The sequence below is a fragment of the Sarcophilus harrisii genome, chromosome 1 (assembly GCF_902635505.1).
Source record: "Sarcophilus harrisii chromosome 1, mSarHar1.11, whole genome shotgun sequence".
Lineage (NCBI taxonomy): Eukaryota > Metazoa > Chordata > Mammalia > Dasyuromorphia > Dasyuridae > Sarcophilus > Sarcophilus harrisii.
The window spans coordinates 303963613-303984769 of NC_045426.1; the positions used below are offsets into that span (position 1 = coordinate 303963613).

The 21157-nt window shown below is 34.6% G+C and overlaps 1 protein-coding gene across 7 annotated transcripts in view; it reads right to left on the reverse strand.

The window, feature by feature from the left end:
- Nucleotides 1–383: 383 nt before the first annotated feature.
- CLEC16A (C-type lectin domain containing 16A) overlaps nt 384–21157 on the reverse strand; it is a 207565-nt gene continuing 186791 nt past the window's right edge. For 3 of the 7 annotated variants that reach the window (XM_031944600.1, XM_031944593.1, XM_031944620.1), the window contains 2 exons: nt 12529–12690; nt 384–2767 (listed from right to left, as the gene is read on the reverse strand). In XM_031944600.1, coding sequence (XP_031800460.1) covers nt 2415–2767; nt 12529–12690 — 515 coding nt within the window. In that variant the 3' untranslated portion in view covers nt 384–2414. Of the gene's footprint in view, nt 2768–6171; nt 6296–12528; nt 12691–21157 lie in introns of all 7 variants that reach the window. The other 4 variants (XM_031944595.1, XM_031944610.1, XM_031944616.1 and 1 more) reach the window with 4 other exon arrangements.

A 21157-nucleotide genomic window follows, 5' to 3' on the forward strand; every position in this document is an offset into this window, starting at 1 on the left:
ATTTACAATTTCTTTCATAATGCTCTGATAAGGCAATCAGTGAAACCATATTTTTTCAATAAATATGGTTCTATAGGTTTTTTAGTAGGAATTTTTTTCATTTTTTATTTCTGGAAAAATATTATTTTTCTTTCTTTCTTTCTTTCTTTAATGACACTGGCTTGAGAAACTAAGTGTACTTCTCTATTTTCTGTTGCCAGAAAAAATAAGTACAAATAATTTCAAAAACAGAAGTAGCACAGTTCTCAGAGGTTTACTGGCTTCCAAGAGGGTAAGAGGGAAACTCCATGTGTATGAAATATATGAAATGTTGCCTTTCCTGTTAAGATATTCATGCTGCTGTAAGAAGAAAATGAGTAAACACTGAATAATTAGCTGTTTGAGGAGGGAGGGTCAACCATTCCTTTATTCATTTATTTCCATCAATCATCTTTTGCCCTTTTCTACCTACCATCCCTTCCTTTGCAGGGGAGCACGTTACTGTCAATAACTATGTTTTTTACTGTTTTTACAAGGGCCTTATTCACTTCTGCTCAAACAGCATGTTTCAGATTGGATGTTTTCTTTATTAATATGAAGGTCCACCTGTTGTCATGTTTCTGATTGGAGGTCTGCAGGATGAAACTAAGAGGGAGATCTATTTGGAGTAACTTGGTACCCATACTTAAATTTTTTCTACTTCTTTATCCACTCTTTACAACTCTTTTAGGCCATTTCTATTCCAGTGATGTAAAATCTGAATTTTAGCAGGTCAATAGGCTACATAAAACTAGTTTGAAAGTTGTTGCAAGGACATTGGTTCTCTGGTTGATCACATCTTCAAAGATGTGCTAGGGAAAGTCTTTGATAACTTCACCAACAGTTCAAAGTCAATAGCAGTATGAGAATCATTATTGACACATTCGAAGGACAGATTCTTCAGCAAAAAGAAAGTAGTCTTTCAGTTTTACAGTTGAATGGATTGAGATGAATAATATATTAACTATTTGTGGATGATTAAACAATTTTGCTTTGTAGAAACGTGTATATAATCTTTAGTTTAACTTTAAATATACCAATGTGTTCATCCACATGTACAACAATATATGATATTGAAAGGATGAAAGAGGAAATGTAGAGTCTTGACTTGTTTTACAAACAAGCTTGTACATTTGTACAAAGGTTGAGAGGAAAGGGGGAGGAGAGCAACTGAGTCAAAGACTGCAAAAGCCTTGAATGTCATAACCATTAAAATTATTAGCTGGCTCTTGGATTTTTACCTCTGTGAATGAGTACACAAAACCGGTTTTATGGGCAAAATCAGTAGACAAATTTCATTTCACTTGTGTAAAATTATGGTAAGTCTATTCTGTAGTCCTCATGTTTTCCATATTTCTTTCTTTGCCTCATACAGAGTTGGCAATTACTAAAGGGGATGCTCAAAACAGTTCACATGTGGTTACAGAAAAAAGCCTGAGTAGAAGATTTCTTGGAACTTTTTATCTTTTCAAGAAAAGATGTTCTCATTAAAGAATAAAATAGGGCTTCTTGGCTGTGACAAAGAAATCTATTATACATAATATCTTCAAATTCCTTCTCTGTTTGAAAAAGAAGTTAGGCTTTCTAGGAAGGTGCTTTTTTATTCAACAGACATGCAGAGTTAGGTTGGTGAGTAATGAAGTCGTAAATGTCACTTAAGACAGTGTAGCATACCACACCTTCTTCATAGACAGCTCTGAAAAGACAGAGAAGCCCAAGATTAAAAAAAAAAAATTATACATTATATACTCTTAGCTTTACAAGAAACTTCAGGAATGAGGTGGTGTGGTTTTTCTCTTTTTAAATAAATGTTTCTAGTTTAGTATCAAATGCTGAAATAAATATTACTACAGTTCATCTTGTTTTGCATATCTTTTGAAATGACCTCATCGAATGCCATTAGATAAATCTGTTGGGTCAATCCAAAATGAACAAAATGAAAACAGAACTACTTCAGGTGAATGGAAAGAGTTTTGTGATGGTGGGTTCAAAATAGCTTCAAGACCCTTTTGTAGTTTAGTTTTTCGCCTCTTTCTGGACAAGTGTTTTGCATCTGAAGTCTAACAAAAAGAATAACAAGATCACACAGAAGTCTCTTCTTTTGGCAGCAAATAGGAAATAGCATTGCTCAGGTATAATTACAGGAGTCTGGAGAAACTCTGTTTTCATCAATTTCTTTGATGCCTTGTTCTTTCTTACATACAACATAAGAAATGTGAACTCAATAGAGAACTGGGTTTCTTTCATTTCAAGAGACAGAAATAATATTTGTTAGGATAGGCTATTGCCTTTTCTTAAAATTCTGTCTTTTTTCCAAGCATCCTTCATGTAGCTACCATTTAGTTCCTATAGCTTTTTGAGGGGCCACAAATGAAAACAGAGCAAAATCAACTGCATCATTGTTCAGACTGATCTGCTGGCTCATGAGGGGCAATCTCACCCTCTGTCACTTTACAAGTTTCTGTCTGTGTGGAAAATTGAGGGGTGCAGGTAAAAGAGCGAAGGCTGTGTGGGTCAACTGGAGGAACCAGAGTCAAAGATTCCACACTCAGTGCATCTGTTGATTCATCAGAAATGAGAGAGATGGTGGGTTGCTGGGCAGGAATCAGGCTGGGGGACAGGTTTGCAGTTTCCACTTCTGAACCCTTTCCAAGGCTCTTGCTGGACTTGGAAGTTGTAGGGATTTCATTAACAATCACCACTTGGTCAGAAAAGGTCACCTGGAGCTGCTGCGAAGCCATAGGATCATCTAGTAGAGAAAACAAATAAATATTTAACACAATACCATTTTTTTCTACTTGAGGTGTTGAAGATTCTCTACCTTCTTTCTTGAAAATAATTCTCTAAAGACTACTTGAGCCATGTGAAAAAATATGCAAGAAGTAGCCAGATATCGGCAAGCAACTTGCCTCTAAAAATCTATCTGTATGCTTAAGAGTGAGCATATCAAAATACTGTCTCTAAGTATGATACAAATCTGCATTACTATGACTATGGAAATATTCTGGAACACATACATAATTTCAGGTGGACAATGACTTATAACACTGCAGTGCAGAAACATGGATGTGGTTTATGTGTGGCTGGATCCTGGCAACCCCATCCAGAGCACATCACTAAGGAAAGCAAAGTAGGTCTAATAAACTTATGGGTATAGTATATTTCAAGTCTGTATAATGACCATTTCCAGAAACCAAATTTGGTGAAATTTGCTCAAGGTTGGCATGGGAGGTCAAACTGAGAAATCACTGTGGGGAAAAAAAAAAGGCTGAATATTGCAGAACTTTTCAGCTAATACAAACTGTGGTTAGTTTCACACTGGTGTACATAAGTGCTGAGTTAGCAATCAGAGAGGGACCTCTAATAGTCAAACTCCATTACTAGAGTGATTATTCTCCATTGGGACTATGGAAGAGAGCCATTTCAGAGGAAAGGAGAGGCTTTCCACCTAATGAAGTTATTTTAAGGAACTGCAATTTCTTTTTTGGTACTTTTCAAAATGCTGATTAAATTACAGACAAATTACCTATTTGCCTTCCAGTGAGTGTTTCACATATACAGAAACACTCAATAAGACTGGAGTTCATTTTAAATACATCTTCCAAGATTTCAGATGATGGTAATTTAAAAAACCATTATAGTGATGCAGACATTCTTCTAGAGGAAATAATTTTTATTTATATGGATCTTCATTTCATGGATACCATTTAATTACACTGGCCATCTAGTAGAAGACCCTCTAATGAATTTTTGTTCTGATGCTGCCTGCACTGGATCTTAAGGATGATTTCAGAAATCTGTTTCATATGATTCCTGTTAATTTGAATCAAACAAAACCAAAACAAAAGCAAAAACTAAAGCTACAGCAAAGAACAGAAAACAAAATAGAATGGAAACAGAAAATCTTGATTAATGCTCCCTATTTCAAAGAGAAAAAACAAAACAAAACATGAAATTGATCTCTGCAAATACCAATCCAGATTTTTGTAATAAGCCTCCCAATTAAAATATATTCACAGCTTGATTTTTAAAAATTAAAGATGAGTCTTCAAAAAAAAAGAAAAAAAAAAAAAAAAAAAAAAGAAGGGATGACCACAAAGACGCTCATCAAATAGAACAAGTTGGTTAAAATTCAGAGAAATCAGGATCATGTTCTGTGTTTGCTCAGCATTTCCTGGTCTGATTTTTTGCCTTGATCCCTTTATCCACTATTGCTTACCACTGTCCTACTGCCTTTTGCATCTGCTTAAAACAAACTCTAAAGCTGCCAATTCTTCATTTCACATTGTTTTCCTCTAATCTGGGCTAATTTTCTCATGCAGTGAATATGAAGGCTAATAATTGTAATTTAGGAGCTGATAAAGCAGTTTGCAAATGACAAAGAGTCAAACTGTGCAATTAGATAATTCTAACAGCATTAATAATGCATGTACATTTTTACAGGTGCAACTTTCAAAATTTTTTTCCAGTGGTTTTCTACTTGTTGAATTTTGTGTTTTAATGTAGCTTTTATATGTACAGAAAAAAGCTACATGGATGTGGCCGACATCACAGCCCAGATTTTTGAACAATGTCACAATCGAGGGCTCTTTGATGATAACAATAAACAAAGTTAGAAATTTGGAGAAAAAATATAATTATATTTTTAAAATTTTTTAAAAATCACTTCAGAAATCTTTTAAAGCAATACTCTTTATTCTTTCCTAAATGATTATACCATTCCTATTTTTAAATCAAATATCCTTGACTGTGACATAAGGGTGAAAAAGAAGGGGAGAACTTTTTAAAGCTTTCATAAAGGAGGATGAGGATTAAATGAAGACCAATGTTCCAGCCAAATATTCATATGAAGGTCACTTCTGTAATTATTGCCCCATTTGAATATTCCTGCCAGCAATCCACCAAGATGGATAAAGGCTTTTTTCTTACTTCAACAAAATATTATGTTTATAACCTAGAAAACACTTGTATTTGAGGAAAATACTGTAGCAAAGAGGTATGAGACTAAAATGTTTAGAGTCTCAGATTGGGAAATGAATTTTTAATTGGTTTTATCAGGCACCTGCCACACCACAGTGTTATGCATCCTGTAGACAATTGCTAAATACTTGTTGCTTAAGGCTTGGAATAAAAGACTTTTGATATATATATATATATATATATATATTTTTATGACAGAAAGGCACAGAGTAAAGTTACATAGAAAATTAAGAAAACTGCAAAGTAAGCAAGAGTGAAAAACCCAAAGGGAAAATACTTTTAAATAAAAAGAAGTCAAAATACTACCAACAGACAAAAGAAATCATAAACTACAAGAACACAACTTAGAAACCAAACAGGAAATGCAATTTGCAAAAGTTAAAATGTTTTAAGTCCACAACAAAGGAATTATTAGCAAAGATTCTTATCAATGGTACACAATCAATCTGAATGTCTAGTATTATGAAAAATATTATTTAAAAAGGGGGAAACAATAAACATTAATGTATATAAGAGAGATTATTGTTGCATTAAGATTTCTGCTGTTTCAATTACATTTATTACTTCAACTAGAACAAAAAAAAAAATTCCATAATAACATCTGACTGCTTGGTTAATTGTTCATTTTCTTTCATATACCACCCTTTATCTTCTGACTTCCTCCTCCCCCACAAAAACAACCCCAAAGCAAAACCTCCAAACCAAATTTGAATTGGGGTTTAACACTGAAGAAATTCTTTTGGAAATTTATCTCTATATCACAGCACATGGAATAAGCCTGCTGGTAGATAGGTTTGTGCCAATCTTGACTTTGACATATATTTCATAGAAATGGGCATCATTCCAGGTCTGCACAAATTTGGCTTGGAATTGAGCTTGAAGTACCTTATTGGTCTCTAAGTATTTCATCCTACCAACTAAACAGAGCCAAAAAGATAATTTGAAGAAAACCTTCTACATGAAAGCTTATAAAGAGCCAATTATGATGAACTGTATTGAAGTTTAGAATGATGTTCTTAAATCATACAGCCAAATGTTTTCAAAGTTCTGCTGGTTGATGCTTTTTTAGACAGTGTGTCCCACCTGTACCTGAGCGAGTCATGGTTGTTAGTATGGAAATACAGCATGGCTTTTAAAGGCTGTGAGCTTGTGAAGTCTAATGGAGGAACCTGCCTGAATTGATTTTGCGTGAGTTGCCGTGGCAGCTGCTGCTTGAAGACCTAAACCCAGTGTCCACCATGACTGTCAGCCTCCGACAGACTGAACACTCGCCGTCGTCCTTTCCTGCCAGACCTTACTAAAGGAAAACACAGCGACAGATCATAGGAAGCCTTTAACAATGGAACAGAGAAAAGGGAAATGGGAATGGACACAGGATAAATGCTACAATACCAACAACAAAACAGTAAAAGATGCAGTGTAACATCTGCTCATAACTGCTGGTGTTTAGTGATATTTATGAAGTCATGCTTAGCATGCAGATTAGACAAAGCTACTGAAGAACAAAATGACATCTAAGAAGGAACATATTCCCCTCCAATCATAAATATATATATATATATATATATATATATATGTATGTATATGTATATATTTTTTAACAGTGTAAAGATAATGAAACATCAGGCCTGTTGGAAAGGAAACAAGATTTTGATTCAATAATATCTACCATAGGTTGCAAAGTTCAGACTCAAGAAAAAACATCTCGTGGACTTTAGATGTGAACCAGCAGTTAAGAAATGATAGTTTTACATATGGGACAGAGTAGAGAGGTAGAGTTGTTAGGGGGGAGGAAGGGAAGGACCAGCCAAACCAGCTAATTGAAATAAGCATATTTTTGACATTGATTAATAAAGCAGACATCTATCAGCGTCATATCAGGAAAAGTACAATACCGTTCTGTGATGAGTGAACCAACAAAGCCAGAGCCAGAGGGCACGGTTTATATGAAAGCCTTTAGGTATTACAGCAGACTAAAATAATACAATTTTAGGGCTGGAAAGACCTATAGATCACCTAGTCCAATCCCTTCATTGGCTCAGATGTATGAAGTGATTTGCCCAACGAACACAGATTATCAGTAGCAGGGTGAGGATTAGAACTGATGTTGCTTCCTAGTCTCTTTTCATTATACATAATGCTTATAGGTAGCTGCATTTCCTTAAAGGATCCCCAAAGTTATACCATTTAAAAAGAAAGGGTAAAATAATTCAACACAAAGGGCCTAAAATGAAATACGGTGCTATTTTAATTGTAAGAAAAAGAAAAAAATCTTGTGGTAAGAGGAAATTTATTTGTCTTTGAAAGAAATAGACTGCTAAGATGTGAATTCTAAATGAATATAATAAGGACTCTGAAAAGGAAAAGAGGCACTTTTTTTTCTGGGTGTTTGTCCTCAAAATGAAATTAAATTGTATGCATCTTCATTTAGTAGTAGTCTAATTTTTTGTTATTTTTGAAATGAAAATTTGGACTATATTAAAACGGATGGTTCAAGTGTATGGAATGGGAAACCATAGACAGTATGCAGACTCATGATCTCCCAGTAATGATCTATGCTAACTTGCTTATATTAAATCAAGGACATTCCAATCGCCTTTTTTTTTTTTTTTTTTTTTTTAAGGCTTGCTTTTTCTTCCTATGTCCTTCATGTCATTCTTTTCCTATCTTTTTTTTTCATAGAAACTTGGAGAAATTAAAATGAAACTGTATCTTATAACTTGACATAACTTTAAAATGGACATGATAAAAAAAGAACATGAGTTACAACTCAGTACCCCATATTTCAGCTTCATCATAAGGTAGACTTCTCTCCCAAAACACATTTTAAAAATCTCAAAATATGCATAATAGTGGCCACAGTATATCTGGGACAATTAGGGAAACCTATATAATTAGAGAATGCTTACTTAAGGACACAGTATACTAAAACAATTCACAAGAACTAAAGAAGGAAAAAAAAAAACCTAGTAAAACAACTATTTCTAATGGGCTTATTTTTATTTTTATTATAATTTTTGCAATTCAGGTTTCTCAAAAACTGTAAAATACTATAAAAAATGCAAAATGCATCCAATCCCATATTAATCTAAAAAGGGATCAAATTAAAGGCTACTAGCCTACTTCTAAAGATCTAGTCTGTCACGGACTTGACTCTTGGCTCTGCTTTCAGCCCAATAGTAAGAAGTTTAATTTCTTTAACAAGAAATTGTTTTGCTGATCTTTTTAGAGATCTCAAAGCACTTGGTTTAAAAGGAAGAAGAGCATGAAAATTATTAAGATAATGATAATAATAATAATAATCTTGATGCATTGCTTTTAATATACAAAGAACTTGTAATTAGATATCTTTGGTCCTAAATAGATTTCTCAGTATTGAATCCTCCTAAGAAGTAGCATCTTCTTCCTAACTTCCTTATAACACTGACTTCCTAGCTGATATGGAAATATTTACTCTTAAAGGGTTATATACAAAATGTATTGTTAAATGACTACTGCATTGATTAATAAGTTGATATTGACAATATCACTCTTTCATGTGATTAAAAAAAAGAAACTGAAAAGCTCTCTACTGGACTACAGTAATATACAGGGAGATAATTAAGAGAAGTTTCAAAAAGACATTTGTCTTTAGTTCTAAGTACTGAACTCAGAATTGGCATATTAATTTGTTCACAAAGATATGTCTCAAGCAGTTATTTTCAACCTTTTCAATTTTTGAAAAGATAGACTCTTTATAAAACTAAAGGAACCATTTCATTAAGCATTTATTAAGGAGGAAAGAGAATATGTGATCACAATAGCATGGTCAAGGTGGGCTAAAGAAGGAAAGTGATACTGTATGAGGGCAGACAAAAACAGAAGGCAGACATCAAAGTCTAAAAAAAAATCAAAATGTGTAGGAAGAGTAAGAAAAACAAATGTTTCCCAAATCCTAAGATTCTACAATAATCTACAATCCTCCATAAAATTTGAAGGAACTAAATTTAGGCCACACAAGAGAAAGTACTTACTTCAAACAGCGGATAGTATAGACAGAAAATAGAGTTAAGTTCAAAAAAAGGTAAAACCAGGAAATAACAGACTTTTTAATGGGTTATCAGACATTCTTGATTCTTTGAGGTTGAGCAAGGATAATTGTATCCTTCCATAGCATGTGCTTTGGCCTTAATTGAGATAGAACCATGTGGGCATTTGATACCCTCTGCTAGTTTTCGCTTAAGGTTATTAATAATATCAATGCTTTCTAGATATCTGAGTTTGCATTTTTTTTTTTTTTTTTAGTGTGAGTTTAAATCTTCAGTGAAAGAAACACTTTTAAAACCATTCATTTGTGCTAAATCCACATAGATTATTTGAAGGATTACTAATGGTCACTATCACAGATATAAGGCTGATTTTCAAAACTTTATTTTGAATAGGTCATGATGAATGATGACCTTGTTTATTCCCTTTGTGTATAGTTCAACTCTGACGGATTGTCTAAGATAAAGAATAATATGAATAACCAACATCTTCGTTGGGACACTACTTAGTTACACAATTCCAGGCATTTTATTTAAGAGTTTCAAGTTAAGAGAAAATGTAGTTTTATAACTCAATGAATGCTTCGAGTATATCAAGCAAATGCTCAGTAATAATAGGAAGTTTACTTTGATTCTAGGACGCTACATAAACAGCAACAAAATTCAACTGATTCAGCACCATTGCCCTCAGAAACCATTCCAATAATAAGTAGCAACTGTCTGGATAGAGCATTTTTCTACTGTATAAAATGATTCCAGCAAACAGTAGACTGGGAGGGTTGACTGAAGTAATGCTCTATTTGGTCTGTAACAGACTAGGCTGCTCTGACTAGAATGTTGGGGGGGAAAAAAAACCTTTTCATCAGAGGCTACAAAGTGTGGTGGTAAAATGTCATAACTGTGGCTGAAGGTCAGAAAGCTGGGCCTCTGTTAGCATCCCAGGGACTGACTCCCTAAAAGCCCACACAGTGTCAAACAACTGGCAAAAGGACAGCCATGGCAAGAATGATGGCCGTCCCTCTTTGTGTTCAGGGCTGTGGTACAGCATGATACCAACCAGATATTGGAGACATCTGCCTAAAGGGACATCTTTCCCCTCCCCCCACTTCCTATGAATCCAGAAAACCAATATCCTATTTTCTAAATGAAATTGAGAATACCACAAAGTTTAAGCCATTAATTCTATTTCTCAACAAAACTGAGTTGTTGCCGGCTTTTAGATCTAGATTTTTATACAATTCAGAAACAGTCTGGCTCCCATGGGTAACTTACCTACTTTACAGAGCTATTGTGTGCACCATACTTTGTAAATCCTGAGGTGCTTTCTGCAAGGGAGCCATTCATTATCATCATAAAAGCAGTTCATATTCTTTGTTACTTTGCTGCTAGAGATCAATTGAAAGCAAGCAGCCTGCCTGCCACGTACTGCTCTTCATCATATAGGTGAGTCACTATAGTTTCAGGAGAGTCGGGCAGGAAGGCTTTTACTTCAATGCTTTCACTGTCAGGCCACATAAAAAATGGTGACCCAAAAGATTTCTTCCAGACATAGTGGGATACACAAAATTAGAGTACATACTTACAATGTTTTGGCCATCACTTACCGACTTAGGACTAAAATTAGCAGAACTGCCCAGTTATTTTCACCTTCAGCTAAATTAATAGTTTCTCCTTTTCTAACATGAGAAAACATGTCATGGAGAATGAAGAGGAGATAGGTGTCAAGGGATTAGGAAAATCTGAGAAAAAACAATTCTGGCATCTGAGGGAAGTGATGAAATTGATATACATATCAGGATAAGATGAACATTTCACACGTTTTAAATTAGGATAAAATATTGCATTTTAAACGGATTTAGGAGCTTAGTAGCAAAGTATTATTCATTCATTCACTGAGTTTGGGGGTTCTTAACCTTTTTTTATTTTTTTTTTAATCTCACAGATGTCCTCTCAGCAGTTTGCCAAAACCTGTGGACCTCTTTTCAGAATAAGATTTTAAATGTACAAACTAAATATATAGGACTACAAGGAAACCAATTATATTGAAATATGGTTATCAAAATAATAAAAAGTTTAAAAAATAGGTTTATGGACTCCAGGTTAAGAATCCTAACAGTTCACACTTATTTTTAAAAAATGTTATGTATCCATTAAGAAGAGTTTTAAATTTTAAATGTTATTATTTTTACACATGTGATTATTGATTGCAGTATAAGTGTATGGAAATAAAATATTATACTTCTAATACAAAATGTAAGCATTAATACAAAGCTTAACAAAGTCTCAGGTTAGTCTTTGACATCTTGATAAAAGTAACAAATTTCTAAGATATAAAACAGAAAACCTGGCAATAACTTTAAATCCCAAATCAGGGTTTCAGACTTTAAGGCTGTTCTCAAAAGATGGTCAGTCACCTCAAATTTCAAGACCAAACTGGGTCAGGAGGGATCAGATGCTGAATGGAAGAGCATCTAAGTGAAGTAGCTTTAGGATGACCTTTCTACTTGCCCCTCACTTCAATTCCCAGCATCTCTCTCAAGCTCATGAATGTCAATAGAAGATCAAGGTAATGGATGCTCGGTAAATGTTATATGGGGGACTCTTAACAGGATAGAGATACACTGAGCCAAACAATATGGTTAAATGAAAATCATGGCATTTTAACCCTTTACTGAGGACCAGAAAAGCATAAAACAACTTTCAAGAGAGGAATCTGCACACATTAATATATCATTTTCCTGGAGATGAATAAGTACCATTATCGAGTGACAAACTCATATGGCTAGACAAGAAAATACTAGAGAGATGCCACCAACAGTGAAACATAGCCTAGAATCTTGTCAAATCTATTTCATTAGGATAAGTAAACTACCAACTTAATAAGAGTCTAATTTAAATATGCTACATTGCCCATGTCTCTGGGTCATAATTCCTTGGCAATGATAGTACAGCATCAACTATAATATAAATTTAAAATGTAAGCATAGTATTTTTTTTAAAAAAGAAAAACATTTATGGTGATAAAATTCATTCAAATTTCAAATAAATGAACTTAAGCATACTTTCATCTTTATGGATCTCCCCTCAATTTTACAGAAATAACTGGGACTAATTGAGGAAGAACAAAGTTGACAAACTTCATTTTCCTGCAGTTCTTGAGTCAGTGAAGGGCTGAATGTGTTTCAATAATAAAAGAGTTTTAATCAGACTAGGTCAATCTGGAAGCAGGAGCAGGCAAGTCAGCAAGTATCATTCAAATTACCACGAGCAGAAAAAACAGATCAATGGAAAAAGCAATCCAGAAAGCTACAACTATATCCTCTAGTGTCTATGATGATGAATACCTCATAACACCATCTGATCTGGGGGTGGAGAGGTTCAAGGGAGAAGGGCACACTGTGCATGAACTGGCCAGTTTCCCAAACAAGACTGAAAATTATGACTTCACAATATTTTTTCTGGCCACTACACATTCCCCATCTAGCCCTTAAAAAATAGTCAATACCTGATGGGCTTTGTGCTGCAGAAGGAGTGGAAGTGGAGCTGGGTGCAACCGAGTCACAGCGCCCCGTACTCCCACTACCACTGGAACTGCCACTGGAAGGAGGAGATGATGATGACAAGGGTGATGAACCATGTTGGTTTATACACTGGGCCACAGCAAAACCTGTAAGACAAGACCCTGAAATTCACAAACAGGGACAAAAAAATCATCCAATCTCATCAGGCAAAGATGACCTTAAGATGGACTGGGAAGACCAAAGGATTAGTATTCATTTCAGCAAATCTATGATTTTACAGGTCAAATAAAAAATGAAAACCATTATTTAGAACAATGAATAATTTCTAAGTTGAAGCCAGTAGTCCAACTGGTTGAACATTTGACACAACCAAAATTAAAGGTCACAAACAAGAAAACAGAGTGGTTGAATATAAGAATCACAAATCTAAGTTCCTGATGTTGGTTCAATGATGAGTTTAGTAAGCAGGCCACTCAAAGCTCTGTGTTTCAGAATATTCTTGGATATACTGTGCCTTCCTAATTGTAAAGTAAGGACACTGGTGGTAACTCTTTAATGAGAAGAGTTCTAATTTTAAAGTATTTTACAAATGTGAATCATCATATGGAAGCTTAAGGACATTTACAGGATACACACAAAGCACAGAAATGAACACGAGGATTAATGCCTTAATTTATTAGTGAGTTTTCAAAGGATCACCAGCCTAGTCAATTCTAACATCAAATGTTGCTTTTGGTACAAAGAAAGTTTTCTATCAAAAACTATAAAAAGACAAGCAACAGAACACTCCATAACAACTTGGAATTTTAGCAGGTTTAACATTTTCTCTAGCATATAATTCTCACACAATTGAAACCAATAGTTTTAGTAGGCACATACTTTCATGCATGAATTAAGTTCTGGCACTCTAAAAACAACAGCTTTCAGTTAAGTGAATGTAGTAAATACAAAATAATAAATCTTGAATGTGGAAAAAGTCATTTGTAAAGAAGTTTTTGTTTAGATTCCCAACAATTTCAAAGTTCCCTCTCAAGACTATCGAACAGCCGAACTCTCAATTTGGTGCAAGATACCAAAGCAAGAGCAAATCAGTGATCACAGGGTCTTCTTCATCTGATTATTGTTCCAGGAATATTTTGTGCTTATGCTGGACATGAAGCCTTTTTTCTTTTCACGTTTCCCTTCAGATTGCCAGATTACCCTTCCCCTTGCTATCTGCCTATTTCAGTCCTTTTCATTTTCCATCTTCTCTATAAAGCCAGCCTTTTCTAACTTTCATTCTACAATGACTTTTGCCTTCTCTAGACTTAAGGCACTAACTGCACCATTCAATTATGCTTAATTAATTTGCATATATATATATATGTATGTATGTATGTATGTATCCCGATCCTACAACTGGGATGTAAACTCTTGGAGGGTAGGGATCATATCTTACTTTTCCTTTACATCCTCTGCAGGACCTGGCATGGTGCTATATATTTGATTATAATGAATATAAAGTACCTTCTTAACATGGTTGAATATATTAATTTTTTAATAAGCAGGAAAAAAATGGTATCTTCACAGATTGACAGTGAAAATTACAAAACGTTTTTGGTCAACAGTCAACAAAAACAATGAATAGAGCACTAGATCAGGAGACAGGAAGACCGCAGTACTTATCCAGCCTCAGATACTTATTAATTGTGTACGCCTAGGCAAGTCACTTTACTCTGTTTACCTTAGTTTTCTCATCTTTAAAATGAACTGGAAACAGCAAACCACTCCAGTATCTTTGCCAAGAAAAGCCTAAATGAGGTCACAAAAAATTTGACATGACTGAAATGACCGAACAACCACAAAAGTGATGTTGAAATACTTTCTAGGATTAAACAAAGTTTTTTAGAACTTAATATAAGCATCTATGAAATATTTACCAATAGCAGTCTTTCACCACATTCCCATTATTTATCAATTTCTCCTTGTACTCTGAAACAGTTATTCCTTCCACACACAGTGTAGCATTTGAAAAGATTTCTATTGTGTAATGTTTTCCAAATATTTCTTGTGTGTAAGTTTTATCTTCTCAATCAGACTGAAGGCTTTTCAAGGGCAGGAGTCATGTTTTATAATCCTCAAAATACCTAAAATTCTGGGAATACAGTGGACAGTACACAAATGTTCACAAATTCATTCAAACATTTATTAAGTATCTATGTGTTAAATACCAGCTATACCAAGCAAAACACAAAATCCCTTCCCTCAAGGAGTGGAGGGAGGCAGAGAATTATATTTATATATATATACATACATGCAAATAAACAAAATATGATGTGGCTAAAGAAAAGGAGAACTATAAAATACTTTAAGAAAATCTGAGGAGAGCAACATCACTTTTATCTAGCAGTGGAAATTAGTGAAAGCTTCACAAAGGTAGCTAGAACTTGACCTGGATTTAATTTAAGCAAAAGGATTTTAATAAGCACAGATGGGGAAAGAGTGCATAATCAAACAAAGAATGCATAGTTGGTCCCAGTATATGGAGAAGCTAGGACAAAAATCAAGGAATTATTTAGCTTGATCAGAATACAGAGTGAATGAAAGGGTATTATATGTGGATAACAGACTTTCAAGGGCTGTGTATAAATGAATATTGTTAAATAAATCTGGAAAAGCAGATTGCAGCCAGACTGATGAAGTCTTAAATACTAGGTTTAGCATTTTGTGATTTCTTATTTTACAGATAAAAGTTAGTTATTGAAGGCTGTGGAGCTGGGAAGTAACATGGTGAGACTTGAGCATTAGGAAGAATAAATTGGCAGCTGTGTGTGCAGAATGGATTGGCAAGGGAAGATACTGAAGTCAGTAAGATAATTTTTTCAGAGAAGCTTCTTTACTGAAGATTTAAAATGAAGAATCATCTGTGTCAAAGTGTGTTAAATCTTCTTCACACCAGATGATATAAGACCAAATATATGAAGCAGCTACCACCATAGATGGTTTCAGGCACTACTTCTTAAGGTCATTTCCCCTTTCCTTTTTACTTCATATTTTATTACTGCATGGTAAAATTTCTGGACCTGAACTGATCAGCATCTGAGATATGGAAGTTCAGGATACTAATGTTCTTTAGTTTATGAATGGATTAAAAGTCTTGCTATATAGATTAGCTAATAAATATTGAACACCTTCACATACTTTGAAAGTGGAAAAATCATCGAACTCGGATACTATTTCTTGTTAGGCCTAAATGAGCAAAGTATTAGTGCACACAGTCTCTTTCTAAAGCTCGTGTGCTTTCCTGATGTTCAATTCCATCTCACCTCCCAGCCCTCTCCTTTCTCTCAATGGCAGTGTGCACTCAAGAATGGCTTGGCTGGGCTACCTTCTATCGTTACTCAGACCACTCTACAACCTCAAGGAATACTTTCAAGTATCAAAGGTTGCCACCTTTTCAGAATGAAGCCAGAGGGTCAGATTAGTGCTAAGAAGATCATGTGATGAATAAATTGCAGCTAGAGTATTTTTCTTTCTTACTTGCCTACAGTCTAAGGCAGGATGAATTAAGCTTGGTTGACATACCAGAGTGTTTCTAAAACTAATCAAACATACACAACTGCCAAGTCAAACACATTATCATGGGGACACTAAGAATGAACTCTGAACATCTCAGATCAATAACCACTGAAAATCTAATTTTTTGGAAATATCTCCAGATAATAATATGAAATTCTTTTGCTTAATTGACAAAAACCTTAACATACAACTGAGATCTTCTTTGGGACACAAATTAATTCTTAAGATTCAACAATTGTCCTTCTGGATTTTGTCAATGTTGCATATAAGATGAAATTTTATTGTGAAATTACATAATTTTGGAAATAACTGGAGATTTACTCATGAGCTTGTTTTTCACAAATAGTGTTGTCTCCCAACCAAATAGGCCTCTCTTCTGTTATTTTCATGCTGGGAATACCCTTCCTCTGCTTCTTGGGATCACTGATTTTCTTCAAGATACTGTTCAAGCAGGAGACCTTTCCTTGGCCCCTGGCTCCTAGGGCTTATTCCATAAGATCACCTTGTATCCTGAGTATACATACATACATGTATACATACATACATATATGTATATATATGCTATATCCCCATTTGGACAGTAAGCTCTTTGACAGTAGAGATTATCTCATTTTTCTTTGCCTCCTTAGCAACTTGCATGGTGCCTGGCACAAAGTAGGTACTTACTTGTAATATATGTTTGCTGACAGACTAATTTTCTTCATTTTATAGATGAGGCAACTGAAGACTTAATGGTAAGATAACTTTTTGAACCAGCAGATGGTGGACTAGATTCTGGTTTTATTGATTCCTATTATTCTTTTCCTATAATCATCTTTATAATGTGACAGTGAGTTACATGTATTCTCATGTGCTTTTTAGATAGAACATAAGACTAATACATTCACATGTTTAAAAACAAAACAAAAAACATCCTTAGGACCTGAATGTCTAGGAACCTATTTAAGTCAGGTACAGCTGAGACCCTGTGTGAGCCTTTGGCTCCTCCCTATCAGAGAGAGAATAAAAAAAGAAAAAAGAATAATTCATGAAAAATATCATTAGGAATTTGGCTAAAAATTATCATTTATATATGTTATTTCCAATTTATTATATGTTATATCCAATCTATCCTATTACAGTTCAATATTCTTCCATTCTGCCCTCCTTCCCCACTGGTCTCCTGAGCATTGGATTCTCAAAGAAATAATAATCTAAGTTGGACTTAGACACTCCAAATAGCTGTATTGACAACATGTCCTGCTTCTCTCTTTTCCCTGAGCATGTTCCTCTTGAGGTTGTTGCAAGTACTTTTCATTAGGTGTGTTCTGAGGTAGGGAGCAAGGGAGCAATAACCAGTGACTAAGATCTGATCCACTTTTTTCTCCCAAACCACTTTTTTCCCCCATGGGGAAAAAAACCCAAAAACAAGTTGCACAAAAAAGCAGATATAGATGGGTTGCACTTTAGAACTCATGCTATCTTTCTCCCCAAACCTATCTATCTTGCAAACTTCCCTATTCTGAATAAATCTGAACTGTACCTATAGTTTAGATCAGGCCATATAAGCAATTAAAGAGGCATTTTCTTGGCTTTCTATAACAGCTAGCAAGTTGACTACATAAATGCAAAATACATATTAGTAAGTCAATCACAACACTATTTACCCTCTGTGCTTAATGTATATTTCTCAGTTGGGAAAAGTTAAATCTAGCAAACAGCTCCTCTTTGAAACTTTTAGATAAAGCCATATAAACTTAAGTGACCTTAGAATAGAATGTTAACTAGAAAATAAGAGGAAGACATGGGGAAATACTATTTTTAATTTTTTTTTGGATGTTTTAAATAAAGGTAAAAAGATAGCTCGAAAAAGATTTCAATGAATTTTTCTTCTTGCTAAACTTAGTTAAAAGATATATTTCAAAACCTCGTTTCAAAAACTTTGGGCCTGAATCTCATTTCATCACTTAAAAAAGGCTATACTATATACCAAGGTGATACCTGGAAGACTCATCTGAGAAAGGGAATGCCAACTCATAATTATAATCAACATATGGTATGTAAATACCAACCCCATTGATCTGCTGCAATCATTAAACATGAAATAAAATTTGAGTTCACATGAACACTTAGTTGGTTCAGGAGAAACTATCCAGTGATCCTATAGTCTTCAACATAAATGACTTTTATAAAACTCATGATGTAAAGTTTGTCATTCATCAGTTTGTCTGATCTTTAGACTGAATATCAAGTTTCTGCTGCAGTATTCATATTTTAGCACAACCCCAGCTATGCTGGGAAACAGTGAATAATCAATTGGCCTTCTGACCTCACATGCACAGCATTAGACACGGAGTGAGGCCGCGACCTTTATTTTCTAACAAATGCTACTTCATTTACTCTGTTTTCAACTCTGAGCAAAACTCACTAAATCATTTACAAGGAAGCTAAATATGGGAAGACAGCTTTGGATGAAATAGTTGAAATTTTATGTTGAAAATTTCTCTGAATTAATGTTATATAGATGGAAAGAGGGAAAATATGAAGGGAGGAAAAGGGATGGCACCCAGCTGAGTCATCATCACCCTAAACTGCCAAAGATTTGCATTTCTATTTTTTTCTCTTTGGATAGAAAAAAGAACATAGTCATGAATTTATTCAAAACACATTTGTTAAGAACCTTCAGTGTCTTAGGCACTGACAGACAAAAAGCTTTGTACCTATTGGGTACTAAGATGTAAGTTCAGAAAGCTAGTATATGACATTACTGAAACATATGAGAGCTGTAAAATAAGACTTTATGGAGGAGGAGCACAGGAACTGCATCCTGTGTGAGCAAAGGTCGAAGAGAGCAAAACACAGAGCCTGCTCAGGGGCACAGCAAACCAGCCTGAGGATGGCATGGCATGTGAAGAGTAGAGACATGAAGGAAGACCAAAAGGGCAGGCTGACGGCATTCCGTGGAAAGACGTGAAGGTGGGCAAAAGAATCTGAATTGTATTTTGGAGAAAATAGGGGGTGATAACATGTTTCTTGGCAGAAGAATGGCATGGCCAGAGTTGTCTGTAATGATTTTTGTTCTGCAAGGGAAAAAATGGAGGCAGTCAAGGGAACAGAGGTGGTGAGACTTAATAGGAGATGAAATCTATCGAACTTGGAAAATGCCTCTAAGGAGAGTAAAAAATTTCAAGATTTAAACATAGGAGACAGAGTAAGCAGTAGTGCCACCAACAGAAATAATCAAGTCAAAAGGAGTAATAGGTTTTGAGGAAAAGATAAATTGAGTTTGGGACATGTTACATTTGAGTTTCCATTAGGATAAACAGGTAGCACTATATTATAGTCTAAGACTTTTCCACTTTACGACCCCTTTTCATCTGACAATTTTTTACATGACCCCAGTTATATATATGTATATATATATATAAAATAGGCATACAAATCAAACATTTACTGATAATAAAGTATAATTGAGCTACCTCCACATTCACTTATGAGCTCTCCTATGGTATCTTTCTTAAACAACAAACTGAGATCAAAGACAACTGAAAATGCAGTACTAGGACTCTAAAGAGACACAAATCCAGATTGGAAAGCCTCTATTCATGTACAACAGTTAAAACTGCTAAAGTGGATAACACAAAGATAAACATAATTATTCCATTAATCAACAAGCATTTTAAAAAGTGCCTATCATTAGATATCCTAGGCAGAAATGCGATTTTCCCTGTCCTTAAGGAATTTATAACCACTCACCCTTCTGTCATCCTCTATCCCCTTGTTTTCCTCCCCATTTAAGGAAAAGACTCTTGGGAAACATCCCCATTGAGAGACTGGGGGAAAGGATGAAGTACCATAAAAAAGGTGGGCACAGAAATAGGAGAAATCAGAGAATATAATCGTATAGTGTGCAATTAGGTAGAATCATCAAGCACATTATGGGAGTGAGATTGTATACATAATATAAATAAACTAATGAAGACATATTTCTTTTCTTTTCTTTTTTTTGAAACAATATGGGGAAAATGTGATGGAGAGTTGATAAAGGATAGGGTAGAAAAACTGTGGAGAAGCAGATGGGCCTAATCAAGGGGACAATAAATTTATTGTGGTTGAAATTAGCTCCACACACAGTGGTTACAACTGCTGAAACTCAAAATAAGATACCAAAACAAAACCATTATTAAAACCCTCACTCTTTTTTGGAAGTAACCAAAGTGCTTAAAGTACACATGAGTGACACTTTACCATTAATGCTTTTATATACACACTATACATATGTGTGTGTGTGTGTGTGTATACATACAGACACATGTTTGCATTACACTTATACTTTTAAAACATTTTCTGGTCTCTATTAAAATAATATTTTGTCCTAAGTATTGTACAGTCACAAAATCTTTTAGCCTATAAATCTGCTTACCATTTTGCTACTTCTTGGAATTTTTGAATTTTTAAAAATTTAGAAATCTTGTCAACTTCCTGAAGATGAAAATTTGCTTTTCATTATCTTGCATTTCTTTATATTTCTTCCATATTCTTTTCTGGCTCCTTTTGTAACTTCCCTCCAAATACAGTCTGCCATTCATAGACAAGATCCAAGCTCAGTGCACACATTTCAGTAGTGCAGTAAGGTCTAAGAAATTAGTTTTTATCTTTAACTTGTACAAACACACTGGTGTTCTGTAATTTTATTTACTTCTGCCATCTCCAAGGATATATAACAATTTACCTGCTTCCCAGAGATTCAGATGGCATTAGGATAATTATCACTGCTGTACATCTTGTCAGATCAAACTCCTCCTTTTTTGGGAATTTTGCTATTTAATTCGGAATGCCAAGAATTAGCAAAAATTTATGCACTGTCTATCTTTTCTACCTCCATCCTTCTCCAGATCTTATTACAATCTGTAAATTAGAAATTACGGCTCAGTAACAGTCTCTCAGGAATGGATTTTTAGAACTTATTTCTGAACCTTCTATCTATATCTTCTAAATATCCATATCTATCTATATCTTTTCAATTTTAACTGAAGACAGAACAAGAAGAAATGGATTTTCACCATGCTAATGGGG